A 27,255-nucleotide genomic window follows, 5' to 3' on the forward strand; every position below is an offset into this window, starting at 1 on the left:
CGTTAACTCCATATAGAAAGAAGACAAATTGCTAGCCTTTAAAGAGCGTTTCATTTTATAATACAAACACTTCAAAGGGAAACACTGGAACATGTTAAATCAAATGGAAATTCCCGTCTATAATCGGGACTGTCTCATTAGCTCGGACTCGCCGCTCCTTCGTGTCGCAGCTCCGCCGCGCGAGAACCAATTTACCGAACGTAGAAGAGACACCTACAGGTCAGGGACATTTTTATCTCTATAGGTTCCTCCGACTTAATTAGTTCAGAGTAAAGGGATCAACATTTAGATGCAACATTTTCAGCTACCACCTGCATAGTAACGCTACTTTTACCCCAATATACTGTAGATTTTCCGGGCTGGAGTAGTTTCCGTCTTACGCGACCAGGACGAGAGCTTCACTTAGTTTCAAGGACTTATAAATTGTAACGAGAAGCCTGTAAGCAAGCCTCCACACACACGCGCGCGGTATGCAGATGAAATTGTGGCGGGCATTACCGGGTAAACACACCAAAGTAAATAAACTTCATTAGAAAAGCTGACATGTTTAATTTAGCGGCGCCGACTGTGTTTTGAATTTAGCGGGACGCTGCGGACTGCAGGTAATTATTCCCAAGATACACTAGGAGGTCAGCTTTGATGTGTGCGAGAAAGGCACAAGAGGACGCAAGAAGCTTCTAATTTTAGCCGGCCGCCGAGTTGAAGCCGGCAGGTGAGGGAGGTGGCCCTGAATCTGACAGGGTGGGAGTTCTCTTTTGGGTCACGTCAAATCAAAAGATAATGAACTTTGGGTGAAAAATTACACAAAAACTGAAATGAAAACTGAAAAAATATACGACGTTGCCTGCATGAGGGAGTAAATAATACCTTAAAGGGACAGTGCGCAAGATTGACAGTTTTTCATTACGGACAAAAGGAGGTGCTGCAGGTGCTGCATTGTCCGTAGCTATAACAAACATGGCCGCCTCCGGAGCATGTAATGTAATTTAATGATAACTAGACCTACGATTATATTTAAAACACACTGGTGGTCATTAAGAACACATACGCATTCATTTGCAAGTTTTTAAAATTTACAATCATTTTTTTCCTTTTTAATAAAAAAACGGTCAAAATCCTACACACTGTCCCTTTAAAAAGAAAACTATGGGGGAGGAGTCTTCGAGGAGACTTATCGGCCTCTCACCGTGTTTTAGCGCACTGTGTGTTGTGTGTTCTAAAAGTAAACCCAAAACACATGTTCAACCTCCGTACTACAGTTAAGAGATCGCTGAGCATGGAAAAGAAAGTTAAGCAAAGTTTTACAAAACACCGTTCATACACGTGTGTGTGCGCGCATGTGTATGACACGCACACTTGTGGACCCAAACAAGATAGACCGCCATTGTTTCCCCTCTCGGGCGAAATCGGGATCCATCTTGCATTTGCTTGCCTCGCCGCGAGGGAGAGATAAGGCGGGACGCGGCGGTAATGTCAGCCCTCCGCCAGATGAATAAGCCGGGGACGGCGGGCTCTGGGCTTGTTTTAAAGGATGTTCCCGCCGCAGATCTGCGGCAGACAAGCCGGCTATCTATAGGCCAAGGAGAAGGGGGCCCTCGTTCATACGAGCATGTTAAATGGCGCCGCGCCGGATATCTTTACGGCGGTGCCTGAGGAATCCATGGCGGCGCTCTCTTTATGTAGATGCCGACAGCTCGTGTCAGCGTTCTCCCAAGCCGCCATTGATCAGCTCTTGATGGAGAAGGGCTGCTCGACGTTGATGCCGGCTTTCAGTTTCTTTGTTTTGCTAAGCTGTGTTTGAAACTAGACAAACAAGACGTAGCCAAAGCAACAATGGAAGCTAATTTGGACTATTTGTTGCCTTTGTTTTAATTGACGTGAAAGAAGCCGCTGTGGCGCCTCACAAGGGAGAGGTTTTCACCCTGACTGTACCTTTAAGAGCGGACTTGTAAGGGGTGAAAAACTCGAAAGGGTTGAAGGAATGAAGCTAATCGTTTGCTGTGCAAAGAGTCCATTTTTGCGCGGGGAGTGAAGAGACGTAACTTGCCTTCGTCTCCTTGACTCATTTAGGGTGGAGCCAAACGTGCGATGAGAAAAATTTACAAGGGAATTTTCCTGATAGCATGAAGCGCTAATAGTATAAAATAAATGCGCTAGGCCCAGAAAAATACCACTAATAATTAAACTGTATACATGTGCAATGAATAGTTGGTTAATCAACAAAATTGATCATTAGTTCTGATAACCAATTAATCATTTAGCGCTCTGGAATTGTCAAAATCCACACATTTGGATAATTAACGCCATATACCTTTGTTTCATTGTGTTGACTGCTAATTACCGTATTTTCTGCACTATTAGGCGCACCAGATTATAAGGCGCACTCTCAATTAATGACATATTTTCAAACGTTTTCAATCACAATGTAGTAATACTCAAAGTAATAACAATAATAACTCAAATAATAACTCTAATCAGTATAACGTAATGTCAATATGAGCGACCTTGTTCAACTGTAAACACACAAAAGCTTACTTTATCACTTCATTCCCCATCTACCAATCCCAATATTGATCCATATATAAGGCGCACCTGATTATAAGGCGCACCATCAGCTTTTTTTTAAAAATGAGGCTTTTTCGGTGTGCCTTATAGTGCGGAAAATACGGTAATTTAACATTTGCTTAAAAGTAAACAATGTGTTTTGGTCACTGGTTTGCACTCAGAAAAGAATTTGCCCCGTGTGCCAAGTTTTTGCCTTGTCTTGTGAATTTTTTAAAGCTATTTACTTTATTTTAGATTATTAATATTATTTGTAGGTCTCAAGCCTCAAAGCCTTCTATACTGCTTTAAAAAAGGGCGATGAATAGACATAGCAATTTTTTTCATTGAAAAAAAAAAAGTGCGAGAAAGACTGCAGGTCCACGACGCGAAAGCCACCTGGACGTTCTCCAAAGAAAGTCAAGACACACTTGTCAAGGCAAAGCGCCGCATTCAACACCTGCCGCCTTTGCACAAATCCTCTCCTATACTTCCGCGGGAAAAAAACAACAACAACACAGGCGAGAGGAGCACAATCATTCAGCGACACAGATCCGCGCATGATCTGGCCACAATGCGGCAAGCCGGGCGTGCGGGAGGAGAAGTAATTCTGTTTCTATTTGTCCGACAGAGAAAGGGAGGGGAAAAGATAGGAGCTGCGAGCGGGGGGCGGAGGGGAGCGTAAATCTAACATAGGGGCCTTGTGGCAGAGCCCCCAGGATCAAATCCAATTCTGGCAAGATACACATTAAGCCCCGTCAATCACAAGTGTGTCCTTGGGATGCTGATGAGAACCCGGCATGGAGGGGGCGCTCTTTTTGCACCGCGTCGTCATGCGATAGCGCAGGGGGAGGGCATTTGCAAAGGAGACTTAATTTTGCTGGTGCCGCGACCTCAACGGAGTTATTTCTGGTGATTCTCAAATCGGGAGCTGAAGACATTGTTTACGGTCATTTGCGGTGTTCCCTCAAAATAGAGAAAAATAGTAAAGTAAACCTGCAATAAAGCTATAGTCATAGATTAAAATCCACAAAATATAAATTGTGCTTTTGTTATTTTGTTACCTTTTTTAGTTTCGTATGTATTTTTTTTTTTAAATCAATACATAAAATCACATTTTTTTTGGGTCTGGTCACACTTAGAAGGAGGCTAAGTATCAAGAAAAATAGAAAGACAAACCTGCAATAAATTCATGATCATAAATGCAAATCCGTTAAAAAATAAATAAAAGAATTAAAAAACAATTTGTTTTGTTTGTTTTGCTTTTGTGCAATATTTCTGCTATTTGCTCTCTCTCTCTCTCTCTCTCTCTCTCTCTCTCTCTCTCTCTATACAGTATATATATATATATATATATATATATATATATATATATATATATATATATATATATATAAATCAACATTTATGAGATAGGTAAAGATAAAAAATAGCAAGAAAAATAGCAAGGTAAACATGCAATGGAAAAAAAAGTTATGGTCGTGAATAAAATTTCACAAAATAGAGATTGAACTGATTTTGCTTGATTTTGGTCCCATATTTGAGTTTGTTCTCACCAATACATACGTAAGATATTTGAAAAGGTAAACCTGCAAAAGTTGTAGTGGGAAATGAAAATCCACGTAGTTCAGGAATTTCCATAAAATGAGTAATAGAGTGAAGGCGCAATAACCGAACGGCGATGTAGCGAGGGAACACTGTTGAAATGGATCCCTTCACGTGCCCCCGTTTGAGAAGCGCTAAGACAGCTAATTAGCTCGTTTCCCAACCTGCACTCTGACGCAACTACTGGTGGCAAAAAAAAAAAAACCCAGAAGGCAAAACCCTAAGCGCATACTTCTGGAGAGCAAACGAGCTGAGTGCGCATTTTGTCTATTTGACAGGCGAAATACAGGACACCCCAGGGGGCCGGGGGCTTGATTCCAGCCCTCCCCAGGGCGATTTCATCGAAGCTTTCATCCGGCCCGTTAGCGGGGCCGCTTCTGATCACGGTCCACGCCGATCAATGAATTATGGAGCTTGATTGGCGCCCGGAACGCCTCGTTTTATAATTTGCTGCAAAATAATAATCAGGTCACGGCAATCTGCGCAGAAAGCGCGCGAACGCGGGTGGGGGCTATTTACATGAATTGCATTGAGATTCTTTTGAAGTTGTTTGTTTTGCTCACCTTGGAAACGCACTATTTCCACTGTGGGAAAAACGTATGCGCGCCCCATAAATATTTATCTACCCAGGGCCTGTGCTATTCTGGCCCAGTGTTTTGAACATAGCCACTGGAGATTGGACCTATCAGGGACTCGCAGAGAGTGTGGCGGAGGATAATATTTTTGTGCATGTTCCAAAATGGAAAGTGGATGGTTTTTGCGTGATGTTTAATGCAAAAGGAGCAGGCCAAGTTTCAGAGTGCGTTGCCTTCACGAGTCACCCCACACGCCGCCAACTTTCAAGCGCAAACCAGCCTCAGCACTTTTGTTTTTTTTTTTGTTTTTTGCAAGGTTCCAGGCATTTTTTTTCCACTTTAAATTAAAAAATGAAGACATTTGGCATCAACAAACGGGGCGGCGCTGGCTAGAATGGATTCGACTTAGCAGAGAACTGCTTGAAAGTGTATTAAAAGGTCTGTTTTGAATGAATAAATAATCTTTCAACTTTTTTTCATGGCAGTTTTATTTCATCAGAACACTTTAAAGGGACAATGTGTGAGATTTAGACTGTTTTTCATAACGAACAGCAGGTGGTGCTGCATTTAGCATTGTCCCTAGCTATAACAAACATGGCCGCCTCCGGCGGCGTGCCACCCCCCATGTAATATCATTTCATGATAACTAGACCTACCATTAAATTGAAAATAACATATTTGCAAGTTTTTGAAATTTAGAATCGTTTAATTTAGTCCTTTTGAATGAAAAACAGTCAAAATCTTACACAGTCTCCCTTTAACAAAGTGTTGCTTAAAAATAAGACTGTTAGACTAACTCAATGTTTCTCATTTATATTTTGCCAAGACACCCCTAGAAAAGAGAATAAAATTTCAGCCCCCCCAACTATAAATGTATGCCATAAGTTTATACAGGTTACCGCTTAGTCTAAAACTGAAAAAAATAAATAACCAAAAAGATCAAAATTCTGATCGAAGAATATATCACTTTAAAACTGTTAATTTCATGAAATTACTCATTAAAAATTCCATTATAACTTTAAAACTATGATTATAGGAAAATATTTCCTGGAAAGTTGTTCAAAATACGTATGCCTAAAGACATTAAACCAGTGGTGTCCAAACTATGGCCCTGGGGGCCATTTGCGGTCCGTCGTGCATATTCTAGCGGTCCACAGCATATATTAAAATGACATTTTGATATGACCCCAAATGCTATCTAATAAAGTAAGGAAAAGGTCAGACAGTGTTAAAAGTGTTTAAAAAAAACAACTTTGTCTCATCACCTTTAATGGAAAGCCTTGGCTTTTTTTTTTTCAATAACTATTGCATAGAGGATATGTAATTAGATTTTTTTTATCTAAAAAATGAAATTTTCAAAAATGATTTAAATGAAAAAAAAAAACACAGAATTAGAGACAGTTTCCAAACTTTTGACAGGTGCTGTAACATCACAAAATATAGAATATAACCAACTAAGTAACCCTTCCAAATTGAAGAACCATATTTCAGTAGTTATGATATCATAAAGCAGCATATACGAAGTACACTATGGTTAAAATACCATAGCTAGGTGAGGCATTATTTTTATTTGAAAACGAGCAGGCAGACGGATTCTTTATCAACCTTCGCTGAAAGCTCTGACACCTACTGTGCCATTTTTGGCTGGCCCATGCTGACATGCTGCGCATATAGTTTAGAATAATAATCCAATGTGTGAGAATGCGAGAATGGAATGGGAACACACCTGTGTGGGAGCTTCTCCTCTGCATGGGCTCACTGCCATATTACAAGAAAAACACAATGCAAACCTGCAACAGAAAAATTAATGGACATAAAGCAGAAGCCGTGATTTTTTTTTTTTTTTAATGAATAAGGTTGCATTAGATTTAACACAATTTTAATAAAACATGGTTCATAAAAGTAAAATCTTTGTAGTAGAGGTAGATTTTTTTTTTTTAATGAATAAAACTTTTTTTTGACTAGTCTGACTTGCAATAGAAAAAAATGTTTTTTTTAATTAAAAACTGCCTTTTTTCCACTAGGCTGACTCGAAAGGAAGAAAAACTGCAAATGGCGTTGTAAACTTGCAATAGAATTTGTTTTTTTTTTTTTAATAAATAAAATTATTATTTTCTGAAGGGTCTGACTTTAAAAGGAAGAAAAGTCACTAGAAAATGGCAACATAAATGGCAATAGAAAAAGTTATGATCATAAATGAAAATCCATGTGTGGTCGAGAATGTTTTTTTAATTCATAAAATAGCTTTTTTTAATGGTCCAATTAAAGAAAAGTTGCAAAAATAATGGTGATGTAAAACCTGCGAAAGAAGCAAAAAAAAAGAAAAAAACAACAACAGGGAGCTGAAATTTCCAGCAGATGATTAAAACATAAAATTCTGACATTTCTATGACTCCAGCTGGACGTGCAAGATTTAGTGTCCAAAAATAATCATTGTCCAAATTTTGGACCATATAAAACCATTACAATTACAATTTTTGAGATGCATTTTATTAGCATTTCCGACATTGATTTTCCTGCGATTTTTTGCAACATTCCACAAACTGTGTCAGCAAACAGAAAATTCTTTGTCGAAAAATCACGTCACTGACCACAAAAACGAACCATACAAATTTGAGCAAATTTGAGAAAAAACACGTTTCATTATTACGCCTTTAAAAGCATTTACAAAATTTGTAAATAAAAAATGCAAAGTGTGTGCACATGGGTTGAAGCCAAGATGCTACTAACTTCGGGGTCGACCTAAATTTGAAGTACTTTTGGTCCAACCAAACACTTGGACTCCTAAAGTCGAAGTCACCCGATGATACCGAGATTGATATTGATACTCAAGTGTGTTTTCTCGCCATTTGTGAAGACGGAGCGAATGACGTTTGGGAGTGTGGCTTGATTAGCTGCAATTGTTTGGAAAGATGGAAGATGTCTTTGAAACGTCTTCAAGGTGGCGTCCCTCAAACTCGCTCATTGAATCCCCACGATGTTACTTTCCCCAGCGGCTCGAAAAAAAACAAACGCCCAATTAGCTCCAATGGAAAAATAAAATGCGTGTTTCATTAATTTCCGCATGTGTTTTGAAATTTGGACATGACCTGACGAGCAGGAGGGAAAAAAAATGTTTATTTTCGAGTGACAAACACAAAAAATACGAATTTTAAGGGTTTTTTTTCTTTCTTTTTTTCTTTCTTTCTTTCTGGGAGAATACATACATTTATTTGAGCATGTAAATGACCATTAATACATAAATGCGTTTGATAATCGACAGTCTATCCTACCTGAGCGATGGGAGATCGGCCGTTGAATCTAAGCACCTGTTCAGGTGATTGCAAAGGAAGGAAACGACGTCATTGCTCGCACGTGCGTTCCGTGGGGACACAGCGCCTCTGAGTGGCTGTCTTTGTAACTACAACACTACACAGGGTGCGCTTACAAACAAGGACGTTTTGTTTAGTTATCGTTTATTTCAAATAAAAGCAAGGTTCAGCCACCGACGACCCAATTTAAAACTTTTGCAGAGTTTTGACCATTTCTGCCACAGTTACATCCAAATTATTATCGCTTTATATATACAGGGTGACCTCAATAAACGGGAACTTTTTAACAATACTATAAAACCAAGAATGACGAAGATAAATATTTGATTTGTTGTCATGGAAACCTTAAAACATGCCATTAAGAATAAATGACTAACCTTTTTTTCTTTTTTTTAATATACGTCCTGTAGATGGGATTCTCCTGTACGAATGCATTCTTGAAATCTGCTGTAGAGAATCCTCATTAATTATATATATATATATATATATATATATATATATATATATATATATATATATATATATATATATATATAAAATACAATTCAAATGCATGTTTAAATAAACTCCACGTAGCCGTATTCATGTCTGTATATTTTATTGTATTTTTTTTTGCTTTTTGATCCAATTTGATAAAAAACAACTAAGGTTAAATACAAAACGAAATTAGCGAAACCAATGCTACCCAGAAAAAATGGATTCTGATGTTTACAAAAAAACGTTAAAAAAATCAAGTGAAAAAAAGACAACTTGAAATGTGCCACTTGAACATTTCCACATCATTCCTTGAATATATAAAGTCATGAAAATGATTTACAGTGAGTTAGTGCAGTGACATATCCCTACAAATATAGCAAAATAAAGTCACAGAAAAATTACCTTTTTTTTTTGGCAACAAGTTTAGGCATCTCGATGAACATCTGCAAAAACAAATAAAACAAAAAAAATAAATAAAAATTCTGGGTAGCAAAGTTTTTGGTTCTTTTGTCCACAAAATCAGACGCATTTTATTGTATTCAAACCATATAAATATACTATATAGGAACAAAAATAGACAAACTATTTGATACAAAAGGATTAATACCAAAGAGAGGTTTGAGAATACAGTTCAATAATTTAAAACGGGGAAGAAGAAAAAAAAATACTCGGGCCCTAATCTGCTTGATAAGGCATTTCGCACCTTTTTTTTTTTTTTTGCCTTCTTCCCTTGGAGTCATCAAGGATAAATACAAAGCATTCATGGAGGTCAAAACTACTAAATAAGTTAGTTGAGCATCTGTACATATGAACAGTCAAAATACAAAGGCGAGCGATGTAAAAGCCACCGTGATAGAAATGTTGGAAAAAAACGACATAAAAATAAAAATCTGGTGCCAAATGAAATGTCAGGAAGTGAAAGGTGGCGGGCGGGGTCAGTCCACGTCGCTGAGGTCGCTGAGCGGCTGGTCCCGCACGATGCTCAGGTGCTTCATGGCGCGGCTGAAGGCCACGCGCACCGCTTTGCGGATGCTGGACGTGCGCCCTTCCATCATCTTGATCTTGTCTATGGTCTTGTCCATGCCCAGGGGGACCATCTTGGATCTAGGGAGCCACTGCCTGGGACCCAACGAGAGAGACACGCCCACAAATCAGAGACTCATTCAAACAGGCGTTGGCGCGTTTTTTGTTTTTCTTCTTCGGAGTCCAGACATGAAAAATGTTTCAAGCATTTCACTCAAGAGGTTCTAAAAATGGCTGTCACTATATGAAATAAGTAAAGTAAAATAATACTTTCAATAGTCAAGCACGAAAGTAATACCATCATAAATACCATAATTCAGGATTACTTTACTTATCCAAGTACTGGAGTAATTATTACTTAGGTACTAAGTTTGCCAAAAAATGGGTAAAAAAAAAAAAGAAGCACAAAACGGATCAACTCCTCAAGTAATCTATTACTTTAGTAGTAAAGTACTAATGCAATCAATTGCTGTCTGTAATTAAGTAAGCAAATTCTTTCAGGACTTCAAGTACTAAACTGATTGATTACTTTAGGATTTTAATCGACAGCAATCAATTACTTTAGTACTTTAAGAACTTAAGTCTAAAGTAATTGATTACTTTAGATTAAAATTGATTAGATTGATATCTTTAGATTAAAAACCTAAAGTAATCAATTACTACAGTACTTTAATGGACTTAAAGTAATAAAGTAATGGATTGTTTTAGATTAAAAATTGATTGGATTGATTGCTTTCGATTAAAATCCTGAAGTAGTACTCTAATTCCTTAAAGTACGAAAGTAATTGGTTGCTTTAGGTGAAAAACCTAATGTAACGAATAACTTCAGTACTTTAAGTCTTTAAATAATTCACAAACCCGCCTCATCGCCAGTCACTTATTGCCTACTTTATTATTTGCTCGCTTGTGGAACGTGGTCTGCTCTGGGAATTCTACAGAATAAGAAATTTCATTGTGTGGTATTGTAACGAATAACTTCAGTACTTTAAGTCTTTAAATAATTGACGAATCTGGCTCATCGCCACTCCCTTAACCGCATGCGCACTTTCACCTTACAAATTCTGCACGGTGCAGGAAATCTGCTAAATACATATTTTGCACTATCATCCTCATATGTACAGTTTCTTCCACTCCATCTAGTCCATAATATGCTCAGAATGTGAGACTATTTATTTGTGCTTTATTGTTACTGCCCTTATTACTCTATTACGTTTTTGTGTTATTGCCTACTTTATTATTTGCTCGCTTGTGGAACGTGATCTGCTCTGGGAAGTCTGCAGAATAAGAAATTTCATTGTGCGGTATTACTATGCATATAAAACTCAAGTAAATATCTGGGACTTTGGGATTCAATGACGTTAAAAAGAAAGGAAAACGGCGACCGCGGCAAAACGCCGATGAAAAAAACGGACTCACCAGCTGCGCTTGGTGTCGAAGAAGAGCACGAGGTAGAGTTTCTCGTCGGCTTTGTACTGCATTTGTTCTCCTATGCGGAGCACGTCCATGGGGGGCATGGGGATGGACACCCCGTTGTGCTGGCAGCCCACGCGCGGCATGCCCGGGTCGATGATCTACGCAAATTCACACGTTCACTTCATATGCAGCTTTTTTTCTCCTTTTTTCTTTGCCGCCAAAAAAAAAAAAAAAAAACTCACCAAGGCAGGGTAGGAGGGGTAGCCGCTACATTTGGCCCAAACTAGCTTCAGCGGTTCCAGCGCAACTGTTGAAGCGCTAGCGGGCATCCAAATATTGCTGTTGCCAACCTCTACGGAAGCGGAAACACAAGCGCAAACGGGATACAGGTGGGCCATGCACAAGACGGTCGGAGCCAGCAAATTCAAACTCAAACTCAGTTATTGCACTTGACCGGCCAAAAGCGACTTTTGGAAAATGAAGGGAGTTCCAGATGTTGACTGCTTGGCCGCCGCCACGACACAAGCTCGACGGCGACTGCCAACAGATACCAAAACGGGGGCCCGTTTCCAACCTTCAGGCGTCATCACTTTCTATTCAATTTCACTTCATTACTTTTACATTAGTCGTGACGGTTTTAGACTTACAGTCTGCTATTACGGTCAACTAAGCTAGCTACATTTTGTATGAAGTCATCCAGTACAGACGCAAACTTGTTTTTTTGTTTAAACAATAATATGCAGCTCCGGTAGTCCGAACTCTGTACTTTTAGTGGAATATAAATTAGGCAGCTAAATTCTGAGAGGGCAGGAAATGATGTCACTGTTTATCAATGCAGCAGGTAAGGACCAATCATGGCTGAGCTGGTAAATGCCCCATTACTAAACTTTATTTTAATAAAAAGGCAAAAAAAAAAAATTGACGGCGGCCATTTTGCCACTTGCTGTCAGTTGAAAATGACATCACAGTTGCTCAGCCCTCATGTAAAGCCAAATGTCACAAGACTAAAACACATATATATATATATATATATATATATATATATATATATATATATATATATATATATATATATATTATATAAATAATTGGACTAATGGGATCGCATATAAAGTATTATTGTATAGGATATATACCGACTTGACACCTCTCTTTTAAAATGTTTTGAGTATACAATTTTTAAAAAAAATCAAAATAAGAAAAATGAGGGGAATGCCTTCCTTAAGGTCAATAGTTATAGTCTAAAATGCACCGCCATTACAAACTACATTCTCAGAATAGCTTCATATTTCAAAAATGATCTTGTATCACCAAATAAATGTAAATTACCCTCAAGATAAATGACTTATAGATGATAAAAAAAATAAAAATAAATATTATTTAATTTTTATATATTTTTAAATAATATTATTTTATTTAAAAAAATAAAAAAACTTTGCAGTAACCCTCGCTAAACTTTCAACTACTTTCCTAATGAGCTGGGCTTTTTAAAGGCATTCAAACAAAAACAAAAGCACAAATTTGTTGTAAGTATGCAAAGGTGTAAATCTACTGTACAGGATTTCATGCACAGTGTTATTTTTTTTTAATGAACACACTAATCTAGAAGGAAAAATTTAGCGCACTGCAAATATAACTAACCTGCGGCGAGTCTTGCAGCTTTGGCAAAATTCCCATTTTCTATGCAGGCAATTAATTGGCTCTTATCATCCACAGTGTTTCTCCGCAACAAGGCTGGTTTGCCTTTCCCACACTTTGGAAGACTGAGAACTGCACTGGAGAGGAAAACAAAAACAAAAAACACTTAGTGTCTGACCTCAGAAGGCCGAAACGGCAAAAGCCAGCTTGCGGGATACCCGGGGCCAGCGGGCAGACTGCTGCACGAGGAAATGGACGACTCGGAGGCGCAGCGTCGTCGGGGCTCCGCGGCTCTACTGGGCTGCCCCGGCTCCTCTTCCGCCCCCAGGAAACCTCTCGATAGCCCTGAGTGGTCACAAATTACATGTGACTTCCCAATGATTTGGCGCCATCTACAGCCCAGGATGTACTTTTTGAGACATGACAGTAAAATTCCACCAAATGTGATGACAAAGCCCTCTGAGGGAAATAAATAACATAGTGGCTTATGAGTATGTAAACATTGCAAAAAAAAAAAAAAAATGCTCAAATGAGCTACATGCATTATGTTAAACTTTCTCAGATGCAGATGAAAAACGAGCCTGTAACAAAAGCGACCCGTCCCATTCCTAATACATGCAAGGGCTGCACAATTAATCGAATTTTAATCGCAATAGTGGTTGCCACAATTAAGCTGATCCTCGGCGATATTAACATATCAAAAGCCGGCTCGACTACATGTCGAATCAAGCACTACCACCAGGGGGCAATGTTTTGCATTAGAAAAGTCTGTTTATCTCACCCAAATATATTATCAGTGTGAAATGGCGTTGAATTTCTCACATTATTTCTAATATATACAGTGCTAGCTGTCAATTGAGACCCATTTTGAAAAATTCGATTGGCAAAAAATTGGTCTGGAATGACCGAAAATTACATTTCGACTGCTAATCGATTATACTTTGCTCAAAAGTAAATAATGTGCTTGGTTCTAAGTAGGCTTCTTTTATTTCACTCAAGTAAGTTAGCTGTGTTGCCCTGCGTGTCAAGTTTTGGCCTTTAATTATCTACTTTATTAATTTTAGTTTATTATTATTTCTAAGTATCAAGCCTTGAAGCCTTGTTTATATAGTGCTTGTTTAAAAAAGGGCAATAAATAGACGTGTTTGACCAAACATTATGAACAATCGTGATTTCAATATTGACCAAAATAATCGTGATTATTATTTCGGACGTTATCGGGCAGCGCTAATTCACGCCTTACCCATGTTGAGTCTTTTCCCAGGAGACTTGCCGTCCTCTTGGAGGTCCTCCTGGAGGTCCTCCTGGAGGTCCTCCTGACTGCTGTCGAGATGTTTCCTCTTTTTGCTGTGAAGTAAAGTCTCCAGCCTGGGAATGACCACCGACAGGAAGGATTTGGAAGCCAGCTGCGAGTCGTCGCCGCTGCCGTCCTCCTCCTCGGAATCGTTCCGCTCGGCCTCGTCGGCGTTGGACTTGCAGAAGAGAAGGGCTGCGCGCCGGTCGACCTCACCCGCCGGCTCGGCCAAAGTGGAAGTGGCCACCATGCTGACGTCGCCGTGGAATAAGGAATCCTGGAGGGGGTTGTGGGAGTGGCCGTTGATGTGCGGCGCGGGATTTGGGAGCTCCCCGGCGAACATCGTGTCCTTGCCCTGACTTTTGTCGTCACAATCGTGTATGGGTTTGAGGGTCGGGGGCTCGGGGTCCGCGTCTGAGTGGATGAGAGGGGGGAGGGCGGCGGAGGGCTCGAGTTTAGGCGGGAGGGACTTGTCTGCTGGGGGCAAAAACAAAAAACAAAACTAAGCTCTAGCTGGGTTTAAAATTTAAAGGGATACTACATTTATTTGGCCAAGTTTAGCAGTAAAAAGTCAATATTTGTACATAAATATTTGGATAATTTCATGTAAAACATCAAAAGCACTTTTTGCTACTTTCTGTCAAGTGACCAAGTTTCCAAGTAAGCTTGTGATTCATGCATTCATGTCAGTTATAAACAAGATCTGAATAGCTTTGTTTTGTAACCTATGAATGCAATCTTTGCTAATGCAAAAATCATCAATATTTTTACTGCAGCCAACAGCTAAATAAGCACTTGATTTTAAGTGTATCAGGTACTTGTAAAATGCTGCTGAGCAAAAAAAATAGTAATAGAAATGGAGTTGGTCCTACTACGCAGAAGTTGGCGCAATACTGTCAGAAAATTTTGTTCACAATTTTTTGTTACTGTATTAAATTGCATCTATCAAAACGTACTCAGTATATGTGAGTACTCAGTGTATACTCTTACTGTTAGTGGTCTATGAAAATAGATTTTTTTTTTTTGCAGTGCACACAAATAGGCTACATAGAGCAGCATACTGTATGTTCTATCCATACCCTCATCATCAGCCAAGTGGCCGTTCGGCTTCCATTTCTCCTCTTTGGGCTTGGCGCCATCTTCTGGCAATGAAGATGAGGCCGCCGACGAGGCGCCGTGGTGGTGATGATGGTGATGCTGAGAGAGCTGGACTCTCTTGAGGCTCATGTCGCTGCGAACGTCATTGATGGTCTTTTTCAGCAGCTTGATGCGTTTGCTGCGAGACGGGCTGGACTTCATGGCGCAGGTCAGGTCAAACTTCTCCAGAAGTTGCTGCAGCTGCTTGTCCAGAGGCAAATGGCTGCGATTGGCCGGCACCAGTAAGCGATCCACTGCGGGAGATTGAAAAAGTGCATTAGTATTGTGCCATGGGAGAAATAGAACCTCTGTCAGAATTATCAATGAGAGAAACTAGAGCTAAGAACACAATCTGAGTCAATCAACTTGTCATTTATAAAAGAAGTCAAACCAAACAGTTCTGACCGGCGCTTGGCTTACCATCCTCCCACGAAAAAGACGAGGTCTTTATTTCGGGGGCCTCCTCCAGATGCATGCCGCTCGCCGGGTCAAAGCCGATTTTCTCCGCGTCTCGCCGCGCCTTCCGGATGACCGCCCCGCCCTGATCTCGGAGGCGGACGGCGGCCCGGTAGAAATAGGTGTCCTTGGAGTTGTATTTCATGCAGTTGTCCACTATGAGGTTAAAGTCCTCCTGGAATTGATCAAAGTTGCTGTATTTCTGGGCGTCAATCCGCTGGCGCATGGTGGAGAAGTCCATCGGGCGCTTGATGTGGTCTAGGTAGTCGGGCACCTGCAGGAAATATACCAAATGGGGTCATCCAACTCAAGACGCGTTCATATTCTTTAAACCAATATATGTACTGAAATTTACTGATGCTGCCCGCTTCTGGGAGATGATTGGAGGAAGTATTTTTGGATCGTACAAGATTGCTGTCAAGACTGTGCTCAATTTTGAAGCAAAAACACAAATGTAAAGATATTTAAAGAAACTTGCTTTCTGTATAATTTCAAGGAGTGTAATGTGATAACATTTAAAGCTTTTTTGAAAATATATAAATATTTTAAAGGATTTTTTTCGCAAGTCTAGCATGCCCCCTTGTGGATATTCATGGAGTTGCGGTGCAGTGTCTTAAAATTAGCTTTGCAGTGACGGAGCACTAAGAACCATTTAAGAAGAATGTTAACGTGTTTATTCATTTATTTATCTGTACCAATCATGTTACACAATTTTGATTGTAACAAAAATCTTGTTTAAAAAAAAAAATGTATTCAATGGAGAGAGAAAAAAAATAGAGCTGTGACATTTTTACTGCGTTATTCTTAAAAGGGGTACCTCATTGACATCTACTGGCTGGGTGAAGATCCTGGCCTGGTCTTTTGACAGTAGCTGGTCCAAAACTGCTCGAAGCAGGATGCTTAACGGAGTGAGCTGAATCTCCAGCAGGCTCTCTTGGAACTTTAACTACAACAAGCCAAAGGAACATCAGTCTGTTTTTTTTTTCGTTTTTTTTTTTTTTTTTAAATAACTTTCCAAATTACCTCCTCCCTCTTGAGCTTCTCTCGCTTACGAATGAGCTCCAGCAGGAGCCGGGTTCTCTCAAGGTCGTGCCGGAGGCGGTGCCACTTCTTCAGCTGCTCCTTCAACGCCCGCGTTTCCTCCTCGCTCTGCTTCTGAGTGGGAAAAACAAGCGGACGGATTTCACCACAAAGTGCTTCAAAAAGTCGCGTTGTGAACGACTGACGGACAAACCGGCTGCGCGTTCTTCTGAGATTGCAGGCTTGTCTGCAGACGGCGGATCAATGGGAGCCCGTTCCTTGACTGCCGTTTAAGGGTCCAGTAATTTAGAACCAGTTCCACAAAGGCTTTCTTTTTCTGGACAGACACCTGGTTGAGAATGGTTTGTAATCTGGCCAGAAGATGGGAAGGGGGTGTAATTAAATTCAACGTGAAAAAAAGAGTAGACCGTTGTCCGTGGCCTTCAGGATTTTAAGCTTTTAGTCACATCCAGCCCATAAGCCACGAGTTTTTATTTTTGGGGAAAGAAAAATAAAATAACTTACGCCATGTAGATTTTTACCTTTGCATTTCAGTGATAAATGTATCTTTTTTTTACAATTAAATACGGCATTGATCTAAATCATTGGTGTCAAACTCCAGTCCTCGAAGGCCGGTATCCCGCATGTTTTCTCGTTATCTCAGACCAAAACACCCCTGATTCAAATGATTTAACTTATCAGCCAGCTCTCCAGGAACTTGAAAATGATCCTCATCATTTGAATCGGATGTGTTTGAGAGAGGAGGTTGTAAAACATGCAGAATACCCGCCCTCGAGGACTGGAATTTTGACACCTGTGATCTAAAAAAGTCATTTAATGTAAACAAGAGGTATTTTCCGCCATTCTTTATTCATCATTTCTGATTGTCTTTTGTAAACATTTGACTGACTTATTGTTTTGTTGCAGCTCCATCTCGTGGATGCAAAAATCAACCCCAGTCACAACTGTAGCTTCTATTCTATGCGCTTTATAAATTAGGTAAAGCAGTTTTAAAATAGGCCATTCGTTGAACGTGTGCCTTATAATCCGATGTGCCTAGTAGTACGGAAAATACGGTAAGTTTGAAAAGAGTTAGTAGGAGTTAGATTAAGTGTGAATTGCCTAATTTGGACTAGAAATTGATGATTTAGGTCGGCACAGTGGCAGACTGGTCAGCACGGTACCTGTGAGCAGGAAATGTAGGCACAGCAGCAGAAGCCGGCGGCTCACTTTCAACATGAGCTTCGGGTTTCTTGGCCTTCTTCTTGTGCTTGCCTCTCCACTGCGCAGCTCCTCTAATTTTGTCCAATTTAGCGCACGTGCCATTCTTGGGTGTGGCCTGGTCATAAATGGCCAGCTTCTTCCTGATGCAGCCGTTGGGCGTATGAGCGCCACAGTAGGCGGTTTTTTTAAGCGACAAGGTAGGCAGGCCGGATAGTGTCAGGTCCTTGATGGGCTCCATCTTCATGAAGAGGCCGGCTTTTTGGGCGCAGCTGACGTGGAAGGCGGTGTAGCAGTTGGCTTTGTGGCACTGGATGCAGGCGCCGACACCTTTCTCTTTGCAGAGGTAGCAGGTGAGTTTCCAGCGAGCGGGCGGGATGTGGCGCACGCCATCGATGGGCTCGATGAAGGTGGAATCCGAGAAGCCCACCTCGGGGACCCACAGAGCGCACACCACGTGGCCCCAGCGGTCGTCGTCAGTCTTTTTAACCGCGCCGCCCGTGCTGGGGCAGAGGACGCAGCGGGCGGGCCGCGTGGTCGACTGCAGGCAGTGGCGGCACAGCCAGCGGCCCTCGGGAACGTAGGGGACGCCGTAGCAGTCTTGGTGGACGGCCACGTTGCAGCCGCGGCACAGGAGGATGACGTTGTCCTTGTGACTCTCGCCGTCCATGCAGATGCAGCAGACCGTGTCCTCGTCCACCGAGGCTTGCTTCTCGCTGCCTCGATCCAAGCCCTCCAGGTACAGCTCCTTTTCAAAGCGGTCCACCAGGAACTCAAAGACGTTGAAGGAGACCTGACTGGCGCCTTCGCTTCGCCGCTTCTCGTTGACCAAATCCAGCCAGGCGTAATCTTCCTCATCCATGTCGTATTCCGTTTCTTCGTCCAGCTCCTCCTCTGTCTTTTCTTCGTATTTGTAATAAGAAGAAGGGCGTTTGGGAACCGCTGGCAGGTTATATTCCACCGTGCGAAATTTCGGCTCTGGGAGTTTTGGACCGGGATCGGCGACGACGGGATGCCCGCCGCTTTTTTTCTGAGCGGTGATGCCCAGCGCGGCCTTTCTCTTCTCCTGGTTGTTTTTCAATCGGACCGACCTGAGCAGAACCTGCGCCTGCGGCTTGTCTGCGTTCTCCTTGTCGTTGGCACGCTCCAACATTTCCCGCAACACGGGATCGCCGTCCGAGACCACGTCCAGGCGGTCGAAGACGCTGAGTCGATGGATGCGTCCGTCCAACTCAAACTCCACCATGCGCTGCGCCTGGGCGTACGTCAGGATCTGCTTGTTGGGCGAGGGCTTGATGGGCGACGGAGGCCTGGCGGGGGCCGAGACGCGGTGGTTCCGGGCTTTCTTCTTCATCTTGGTAGTCCGCGCCTCTGCAGAGAAATACACGCATCATAATTACCATCGACAAGTAACAAATAATAGCATTATTAGATGTGTATTTGTTTCCTCATTCACAGCCAGTCCAGTTAAGTTAGATTTTTGACTCGAAAGAAAGATTTAAACCATTAAACATAATTTGGACATGTAAAGCAAGTAATGGTAACAAATTATCTTTCATGTCTGTATACGTATTATATCTAATGAGTGGATTATTTATTATATACTTTGTCATGGACACACAAATTCAAATGTGTTTTGATTTGGATTCCTTTTTCACACTGTGGAAAAGGTATTTATAAATTGGTTTGCTCTTTGACTTGTCAGAAAATCTGCAGAAAAGTTGCTCATTGTTTGCCAAGGTAAATAGATGTTTACAAATGTCTCATTTTGATTCAACACAATAGTAGTCTGCTCCCATATAGGACTATAGGCATCTGGAGCATCTTAAGATTTAACACACCAAAAGAAAAGGCCAAAGATTATTATTATTGTCCTTTCTGCCTTTGGCTATATATAGTTTCTGCCACAAAAACAGACCAACGAGATATTTTGTAATTAAAATCAAGCCGCAAAATGAAATGATCTTCCACTAGATGGCACAACGTACAATTACCTGTGCGTCCACTTGTTACCATTTATAAGCAGAACTGTGTGAGGCGTGTAGTGTAACAGCTCTGTGTTCAACTAAATCACATTTCACTCTGAGAAACTCAATTTGCAAGCTCGACTTGAGGACTGCATATGGGTGAAAATCTTTTGTGATCGTTGGATGTAAAACACTGCAGTATTTTTTTTTTTTATGCAGAAGAAAAAAAGTTTGCAAAGTTGCAACGGTGCGTGTGCACGGAAGCATTTCAGCGCAACGGGAGGGGGACATTGGACAAGTTTGCACTTGTCCACGTTTGACACTGCAGCCAGCCTCTACAGTACAGTAATTGATTAGTTATCTCGTGTTAGCAGAGTGGCTAACAACATTAGCGCGCTAGCTTGCGCTAGCACAAAGAGCTACGGGCCCACCACAAATAAGTCAAACTCAATGAAATATTTGATGGTACAAAGTTTGGACGTTACACAGTAATTTTATCGTAAATCGGTGTTTTGCAATGAATGGTATAAAGTGAGAAGCACATACCTTCACTTGTCGAACAGTGCTAGCTCGCTAGCAGCCTTACAAAGCAATGGCGACACGGCCTGCTAAGTGGCTTCGTTTCCGTCCGCCGAGTTCTCATCCAATTCGGCGTTTTAATGCAATGGTTTACACTGCGATGTGTCTACTTCGGTCCCGGCGACAACCCTCCGCGCTGGAGATAGGTTTTAACGAATAATTCATAATCGTAAAAACCCGAGTGCAACGGCGGCGGCAGCCCGGACGGCTCTTCTTCCACCCCCCCAGCACAACAATGCATTTTCAGCAGACAACTCCCACCGCACGCAGCGCTCGACGCGTGACGCTGGAAGTCATGTTGGGAGCGAGTCGTATTTCACACTAAAGCCCCATCTGTCACGCAATCTTTGGACGACGCCAAACAACATAAACAAAGATAAACTCGAAAACAAAGCGCCCGAGAGAGGCAGCAAACGCTAGCAACCGCGGTGAGTTTACTTCCCATCATGCGCTGGGTCATTTGATTGAACAACAAATATGACATAGCTGGCACGCTTACGTTATTTATTAATTCGTAAAACAACACAACCCCCCGCTATGGCAACCAGTTTTCATTCAAAATCCTTAAAGAAATCTGACACTTTAGTGTGTATTCGTGAATTCTTATTATGACACATGCAGATAGCGAATACTCTTTAAAGGTCCGTGAACGCAGCACGGGTTAACTTGAATGAACCGAATCCTTTACAGGTCTTTTAAATGACGTCGCTGCTGAGCCTTGTCACGTCCCACATAAAAATTTACAATCAAGTTAAAGTCACGCACAAGCGCTTCTTTGGGCGAACATCAAAGTGGTGTCGTGAAACGCATCACCCCCCCCCCCCCCCTGCTGTCATGACATCACAAAAAAAAAAAAAAAAAACTGTTCCTTCCGTCCGACGCTGTGTGGAGCTGCTTCAGCCGAACGTGCAAGACAAAAGCAACAAAGTGAAGCCCCCAGTCCGGATCACGCAAATGTGTCACATTTAGCCGTTGGTGGGTCCAAACGGATATGGCAGCACTAGGCGGTAAGTCGGCAACCCGAAATCATACCACGCCGGGGTGGCAATTTTACAATACCGGATCGGATCGTTTCTGGAAAAGAACTGGTCTAAGCGGGGTTGGGTTCGACTGGGTTCTGCTTCGCCAGGTTTAGCTGGTTTGTCTTGTGTATGGCCTAGCTGGTGGCTAACTAGATAGCAGGATGCCCCCCCATAAAGTCGATATCCGTTTACGGAGCCTCTAAACCTCTACAGAAGTTAAATGGTGTATTAGTGCGTCATTGCCTGGTCATAACGGTGTTAAAGGCTCATGTTTGTTTTGGTGAGTGCATTAGCCTCCAGGCTAACAGTTAGCGCAAGGGTATAGTCACTATGATGTTTAATGTTGGAGCGTCTTTTTTTTTTGTAATGTATTTATTTTTTCATCAGCGCTTTACCTGCGTTATAACATTTTATACAACGATCGTTATTGTTTATGGTTAAATAAAAACTAGTTCAGCTTTTGAAAGTGATCATCTATTCTGTTGTCCTTCCGGACTAGCACTTGAGCCAAACCCGGAAAAGCAAACTGTCAAATAGCATTTGCGAAATGTGTTGGTTTTTGCGGGAGGTCGGGGGGTTGGTGACGATTAATATCAAACCACTTTATTCAAACGCAATCGAACCATTGAAAATGATCATAGTGGTCGCAGTTAAAAGTTTAAACGTGATGTTTATGAAATAACTGCAGAATTTTAATTTGAAGCGTTCTTTGATTATATTTTGTTGCTTTGGCACGAACAACAAAATCTACGTTGTTGTTGAAATAACAGTAGTAGTAAACTTAGAAATAATCAAATGTCAACGGTGCATAGTCATTTTGTGTTCATTTGAGAATGTAAATACGGGAATAGAACTCTAGAAAAAATGTGGCAAAATTATTCATAAGTGACATTTCCCAAAAGTGCCAGTAAAAACGCAAACTCAGCATTAGACATTTTGTTGGTTTAAAAAGAAGATATTAAAAAATAAACTCTTAAATTTCAGGGGGCTTGAATCAAATTACAGGTACTTGAGCACCTCCAAAAGTGGTTTGGTGAAAAGCATTGCACATCATGTTTCACGTGTCATATCCGTCAGCAGTTCAGGGTTGCGCAAGAGCACAGGAAGTGAACAACAGTCTTTGTATTCCTAAGAACACATCCAAAAGCGAGATTTAATTGGACAAGCGGACGGACGATACACTGTTGTCCTATCTCGGGAGCGAATGGACTCTGACCTTGTTTCCCCTCTGTCTAGGTGGTGTGCGGCGAGGCGGAACTATTTGGGTCGTAAATGGAGAGGGCCAAGCTGGCATCCTGTGACCCGAGCAGCCACACAAACGTAACAACACCTGCTTGAGAAGCGAGCGGCCAATGACGAGGAGTCGTTTCATCTGACAAGACAGAAACCTTTGGGCTGCCGCCATGGACAGGGAGGAAGACATGTCTGGCGTGGAGGAGGATTCACTCAACGGTTCGATGGAAAAGAAACGAGAGGCAAAAGGGACCTGCCTGAAAATCGAGGGTCAGGATGGATACGTCTTCAAATCCTACAGCATGAAGCCACGCCATGCAAAGTCGTCTTTGTCAAAAACACCGGATAAAGAACTTTTCCAATCAAGCCATCTTTCTTCTCAGGGCGATAAACAATCGGGCTCGGACACTGAAAAAGAAACGGATCCTGCGTCCCCGTCCCTTGCGAGCAAATGGCTAAACGCGCGCGAAACGGCAGAAAACGGAAAATACGAAAAGGAGGCCCACCCGCACATCAAGGACGAGAGCCGAGACGCGAACGATTTAGAGGACGAAACGCAAGATTTTGAACGACTGGCGTTCGGTAGCTCCTTTGGCCCTTTTCTGAGTCGGGACGGGGACGACTACGGTAATGTCCTTAGTGGCTACACGAGCACGCTTTATGATGTTGCCATGGATGCCGTCACCCAAAGCCTTTTGGCATCTATGAGGAGTCAAAGCAACCCGCGGAAAAAATCCCCCGCGTGGAATCATTTCTGCATCTCGCCAAGGGACAGTACCAAAGCAATCTGTTTATACTGCATGAAAGAGTTCAGCCGGGGCAAGAACGAAAAAGACCTCAGCACCAGTTGTTTGATGAGGCACGTCCGAAGGGCTCACCCGACTGTGCTTTTCCAAGAGGGGGCGGACGCGTTGGCGCCCAATTTGGCCTCCCCCTTGAGCCACCCTTCCCCAAACTCGCCCAAAAACGGAGACCTGAACAGTTTGATGTATCCGGGCTCAAAGAACACCTCGCCGTCCACATCCTCGGCCGACAATTCCGACCTGTCCTCCAAAGAAGCCTCGTCCAAAGCGGACGCCAAACCCGAGCCGCTCGCCAACGCCGACTCGGTCTACGGCGCGCTCGAATCGTCGCATTCCAGCGAAAGCAACCTGGACGAGATCTCCGACGGCGGGCAGGAGCGTCTCCCCGGCAACCCGAAGAGCTCGAGTTCCCGTCGGAGATCGGCCGTCTGGAAACACTTCTACCTTTCGCCCATGGACAACTCCAAAGCCGTCTGCATCCACTGCATGAACGAATTCAGCAGGGGCAAGAACGGGAAAGATCTCGGGACCAGCTGTCTTATCCGTCACATGTGGCGGGCTCACAAAGAGGTTGTCATCGAGGAAAACGGACTGGGCAATCATATTCCTCCGCCCTACTCTAACCCGCCGTCGCTGCTGTCCCGCGTACTCTTACACGACGCGCTGGACATCAAAAAGGAATCGCCTCTTCTTCCGCCCTCGCCGGAAACCGCGTTAGACGAGTTACCGCAGGCGGCGGTGGAAAGTTTGGACCTCAAAGGGGAATCGGAGGAGACGATGCTTCTGACGGAACGGGAGTCCTCCCTCAATCTGCCCTTCAGCGCCCATGGCGACGACACGCCCTCCACATCGTCGCCGTGCGACCTCACGGACGTTCCGGGCCACAACCGGAACCATCTGGTTTTCGAGCAGAACAAGAGGATCATGAAACGGGTCAAGTCGGAAGTTTGGCAACACTTTATCGTGTCGCCGGTGGACCAGCTGAAAGCGCTGTGCCGGTACTGCCCGTGCGTGATCAGTCGGGGCAAACGGGGGGACTTTGGGACAAGCTGTCTCATGAGGCACCTCGTGAGGCGCCACCCGGACGTCCTGCAAAACCAAAAAGTGGCCGAGGACGGGGAGCCGTCCCCTCGGGCGTACGTTAACGAGGCCCCCAACGCGCTTCCCGCCAAAGAAAGGCAATGCCCCGCAGGCAAGAAGAAGCCGCAGAGCGTTTTCAGTAAGAAGACGTCCAAACTGTGGAACCATTTTTCCATTTCGCCCGCCGACCCCACCAAGGTGGTCTGTTTGCACTGTAGCCGCACGATTAGCAGAGGCAAAAAGACGACAAACCTCGGCACCAGTTGCCTCTTCAGGCACATGCAGAGGTTTCACGGACATTTTCTTGAAAGCAACAACGCTATCTCAGGTGACGCGCCGGCCGCTGGAATTCTGGTCAAACAAGAGCTGAGCGACACGTCCGTTTACCAAGCGGATCAGAGCTTCGACCAACACCACCCGGTTGCCCAAAAAATTACCAAACTCATCACTGAAATGCTTGCACTGGATCTCCAGCCCTCGGCCGTGGTGGAGAACGCCGGGCTGAGCAGACTACTGGAGTACTTCCAGCCTCAGTATCGTCTACCGCCCGCTTCTTACTTCACCGGCGCCGCCGTACCGGAGATGTACGAGAAGGTGCGGGACGTTGTGCTGACGCATCTGAAAGAAGCCGAGGGCGGCGTCGTCCACTTCACGACCAGTATTTGGGTCAGTAGCCAGACCAAAGAGTACTTGACCCTCACGGCGCACTGGGCGGCGTACGAATCCAGCGTCAGGCCCCAGGGCCAGGACTTCCACTGTTCGGCCCTCCTCAGCGTCTCGCAGATAGACTGCGACCGAGACCTGCACGACATCCCCAAGCAGCTGGAGCACCTGTGGGATTCCTGGATCGCCTCGGCGGGTCTGAAGAGGGGTTTCGCCGTAACCGACAACGCCGGCATCAGAAACAGCCTGGAGGAGCGCGGCCACGTCACCGTGCGCTGTTTCGGCCACACCATTGACCTCATCGTAAGCGAAGCCATAAAGAGCCAGAGGATGGTTCAGAACCTTCTCAGCATCGCTCGGAAGATCTGCGAGCGCGTGCACCGCTCGGCCAAGGCCAAGGAAAAGCTGGCGGAGCTCCAGAGGGACCACCGGCTCCCGGAGAACCCGCTGATTCAGGACATCCCCTCAAGATGGAGGACCTCCTTCCTCATGCTGGAGCGGCTGGTGGAGCAAAAGAAAGCCATCGACGAGATGTCGGTGGAGTGCAATTTCAGGGAAATCATCAGCTGCGACCAGTGGGAGGTGATGCGGTCCGTCTGCGACGCCCTCAAACCCTTCGAGGTGGCCCACCGGGAAGTCCGCAACCGCACCGCCACCCTGGGACAAGTGATCCCGCTCATCCACATCCTCATGAGAAAGATCGACCTGCTGTTCGACGAGACCGTGGGCATAGACAACATGCTCCGGTCCCTCAAGGAAGCCATGCTGAGCAGGATGTCGGACACTCTGGACGACCCGCGCTTTACCTGGGCCACCATGCTGGACCCCCGATACAAGACTTCGCTCTTCACGGAGGAGGAGGCCGAACGCTGCAAGCAAGACCTGATCCGGGAGCTGGACCTCTTTTCTTCTACCTCCGCGGAAAAGTCGCCGCTGCACAATGGCTGCAAAGAGACGCCGGGGTCGGACAAGGACAACATCTGGTCCCTGATGGCCGACTTGCGGCAAAAAGCCAAACAGGAGGAAAAACCAAAGTCCTCCGAACTGGCGGTGCTGGAGTACCTGGAGGAGGACATACTGGATCAAAGCTGTGACCCGCTCGACTACTGGAACCTGAAGAAGTTCCTGTGGCCCGAGCTCGCCAAAGTAGCCGCCCGCTACGTGGGCTGCCCTCCCAGCGTCGTCCCGGCCGAGGCGCTCTTCAGCACGGCCGGCGTCAACTGTGCCCTCAGCCATCCCAGGCCTCCGCTGGAGAACATGGAGGGCCTGCTTTTCCTCAAGGTTAACCTCCCGCTCATTTATTTCCAATACTGATGAGGCGTTAACGTTTTGTTTTTTTTGTTTTTTTAACTCATTCACTGCCAGCCCCTTTATCGGACGCCAAGACTTCAACACGTAGTCGAAAGGCAACCCGGAAATAACGCCACTTTGACGTATATAGCCGTCATTGGCGGTGAATGAGTTAAGTGAGGACCAAGAGACATAGCTGTGAATTGTGCGATGTTCAGTACACTGATGATCTTTCAATGCTGTAGCCAGGCGCGGGGGAAGGCCTGAATTGTATTTGCGCGTACTACTGTTTGATCACTTTGAAGTTTTGATGAGTTTGATGAAAAGTCTCAATTCAAGAGGCGTATCAGGGAGGGAGGGGTTTTCTAGCTCTAGGGGTTGTTGTGCGTTTGCTTATCAATAAGCGTGTGTTATTTTGCGCTCGACTCTCTCCTTGTGCCTTATCCAAATCTACTTCAGGTCAAAACGCTGTAAATGTTGTTTGGAATCTGCGCGGTTCACGTCAGGTTTTGCGTCTCAATTTACCGATGCTGTTTTCTTGAGGAAAACGTAGCCCAAAAATAAATGCTGTGACTGAAAGATGTAAGTTAATGTTATTTAATTTTCTTTGTGAAATCGTCGATCATGGTACTGTCGAGATTTTTTTTTTTTCACTTGAATTCTTTGAATAAGACTGTGCGATATTGCTGTATTTTCAGAAATGAGAGGTATGGAATATACAATTTGTCTTTAAGCACAATTTTGGTTTATGTGCAGGGAATTAATTTATGGGTTTAAGTCAAGAAATGTTACTGTACGTTTTATAAGAAATTTTGGACTTGATTTGATAAATGTGCAGCGTTAAAACTGGAACCACGCAAATATTGTGGCCATTTGTAAATAAAGTTTTTCCTGATGCTACATGAGT

General features: G+C 43.5%; 2 protein-coding genes across 5 annotated transcripts; one reads left to right on the top strand and one right to left on the bottom strand.

Annotated features, from left to right (window-relative positions):
- Nucleotides 1–8,613: 8,613 nt before the first annotated feature.
- Nucleotides 8,614–20,838, bottom strand: brd1a (bromodomain containing 1a). 4 transcript variants are annotated; one of them, XM_088406786.1, is made up of 13 exons: nucleotides 20,225–20,838; nucleotides 17,675–19,082; nucleotides 16,705–16,861; nucleotides 16,494–16,622; nucleotides 16,288–16,416; nucleotides 15,435–15,744; nucleotides 14,957–15,268; nucleotides 13,827–14,354; nucleotides 12,802–12,928; nucleotides 12,587–12,720; nucleotides 11,188–11,297; nucleotides 10,949–11,103; nucleotides 8,614–9,628 (listed from the first exon to the last, which is right to left on the bottom strand). In XM_088406786.1, the coding sequence occupies exons 2-13, from the start codon at nucleotides 19,063–19,065 to the stop codon at nucleotides 9,445–9,447; spliced, it is 3,666 nt and encodes a 1,221-aa protein (XP_088262912.1). In that variant the 5' UTR covers nucleotides 19,066–19,082; nucleotides 20,225–20,838; the 3' UTR covers nucleotides 8,614–9,444. The 4 variants fall into 4 exon arrangements, with proteins under 4 accessions (XP_088262912.1, XP_088262913.1, XP_088262911.1 ...); XM_088406787.1 differs by having other exon boundaries at nucleotides 13,827–14,291; nucleotides 16,494–16,625; nucleotides 20,225–20,837; XM_088406785.1 differs by having other exon boundaries at nucleotides 13,827–14,351; nucleotides 16,494–16,625; nucleotides 20,225–20,836.
- Nucleotides 20,839–21,137: 299 nt separating this feature from the next.
- On the top strand, nucleotides 21,138–27,248 carry zbed4 (zinc finger, BED-type containing 4). Its single transcript, XM_088406794.1, has 2 exons — nucleotides 21,138–21,264; nucleotides 22,516–27,248. The coding sequence occupies exon 2, from the start codon at nucleotides 22,683–22,685 to the stop codon at nucleotides 26,370–26,372; it is 3,690 nt and encodes a 1,229-aa protein (XP_088262920.1). The 5' UTR covers nucleotides 21,138–21,264; nucleotides 22,516–22,682; the 3' UTR covers nucleotides 26,373–27,248.
- The last annotated feature ends 7 nt before the right edge of the window (nucleotides 27,249–27,255 follow it).

The sequence above is a fragment of the Hippichthys cyanospilos genome, chromosome 22 (assembly GCF_059441005.1).
Source record: "Hippichthys cyanospilos isolate Australia breed blue-spotted pipefish chromosome 22, RoL_Hcya_1.0, whole genome shotgun sequence".
NCBI classification, from domain to species: Eukaryota; Metazoa; Chordata; class Actinopteri; order Syngnathiformes; family Syngnathidae; genus Hippichthys; species Hippichthys cyanospilos.

Coding starts and splice junctions, on each gene's coding strand:
- brd1a (XM_088406784.1), bottom strand. CDS start 19,065: ATGAAGAAGAAAGCCCGGAACCACCGCGTCTCGGCCCCCGCCAGGCCT. Junction 12,929..13,826: donor TGGGAAAAGACTCAACATGG/GTAAGGCGTGAA, acceptor GTGACCACTCAG/GGCTATCGAGAGGTTTCCTG. Junction 11,298..12,586: donor AGCTGCAAGACTCGCCGCAG/GTTAGTTATATT, acceptor CCGCTTCCGTAG/AGGTTGGCAACAGCAATATT.
- zbed4 (XM_088406794.1), top strand. CDS start 22,683: ATGGACAGGGAGGAAGACATGTCTGGCGTGGAGGAGGATTCACTCAAC.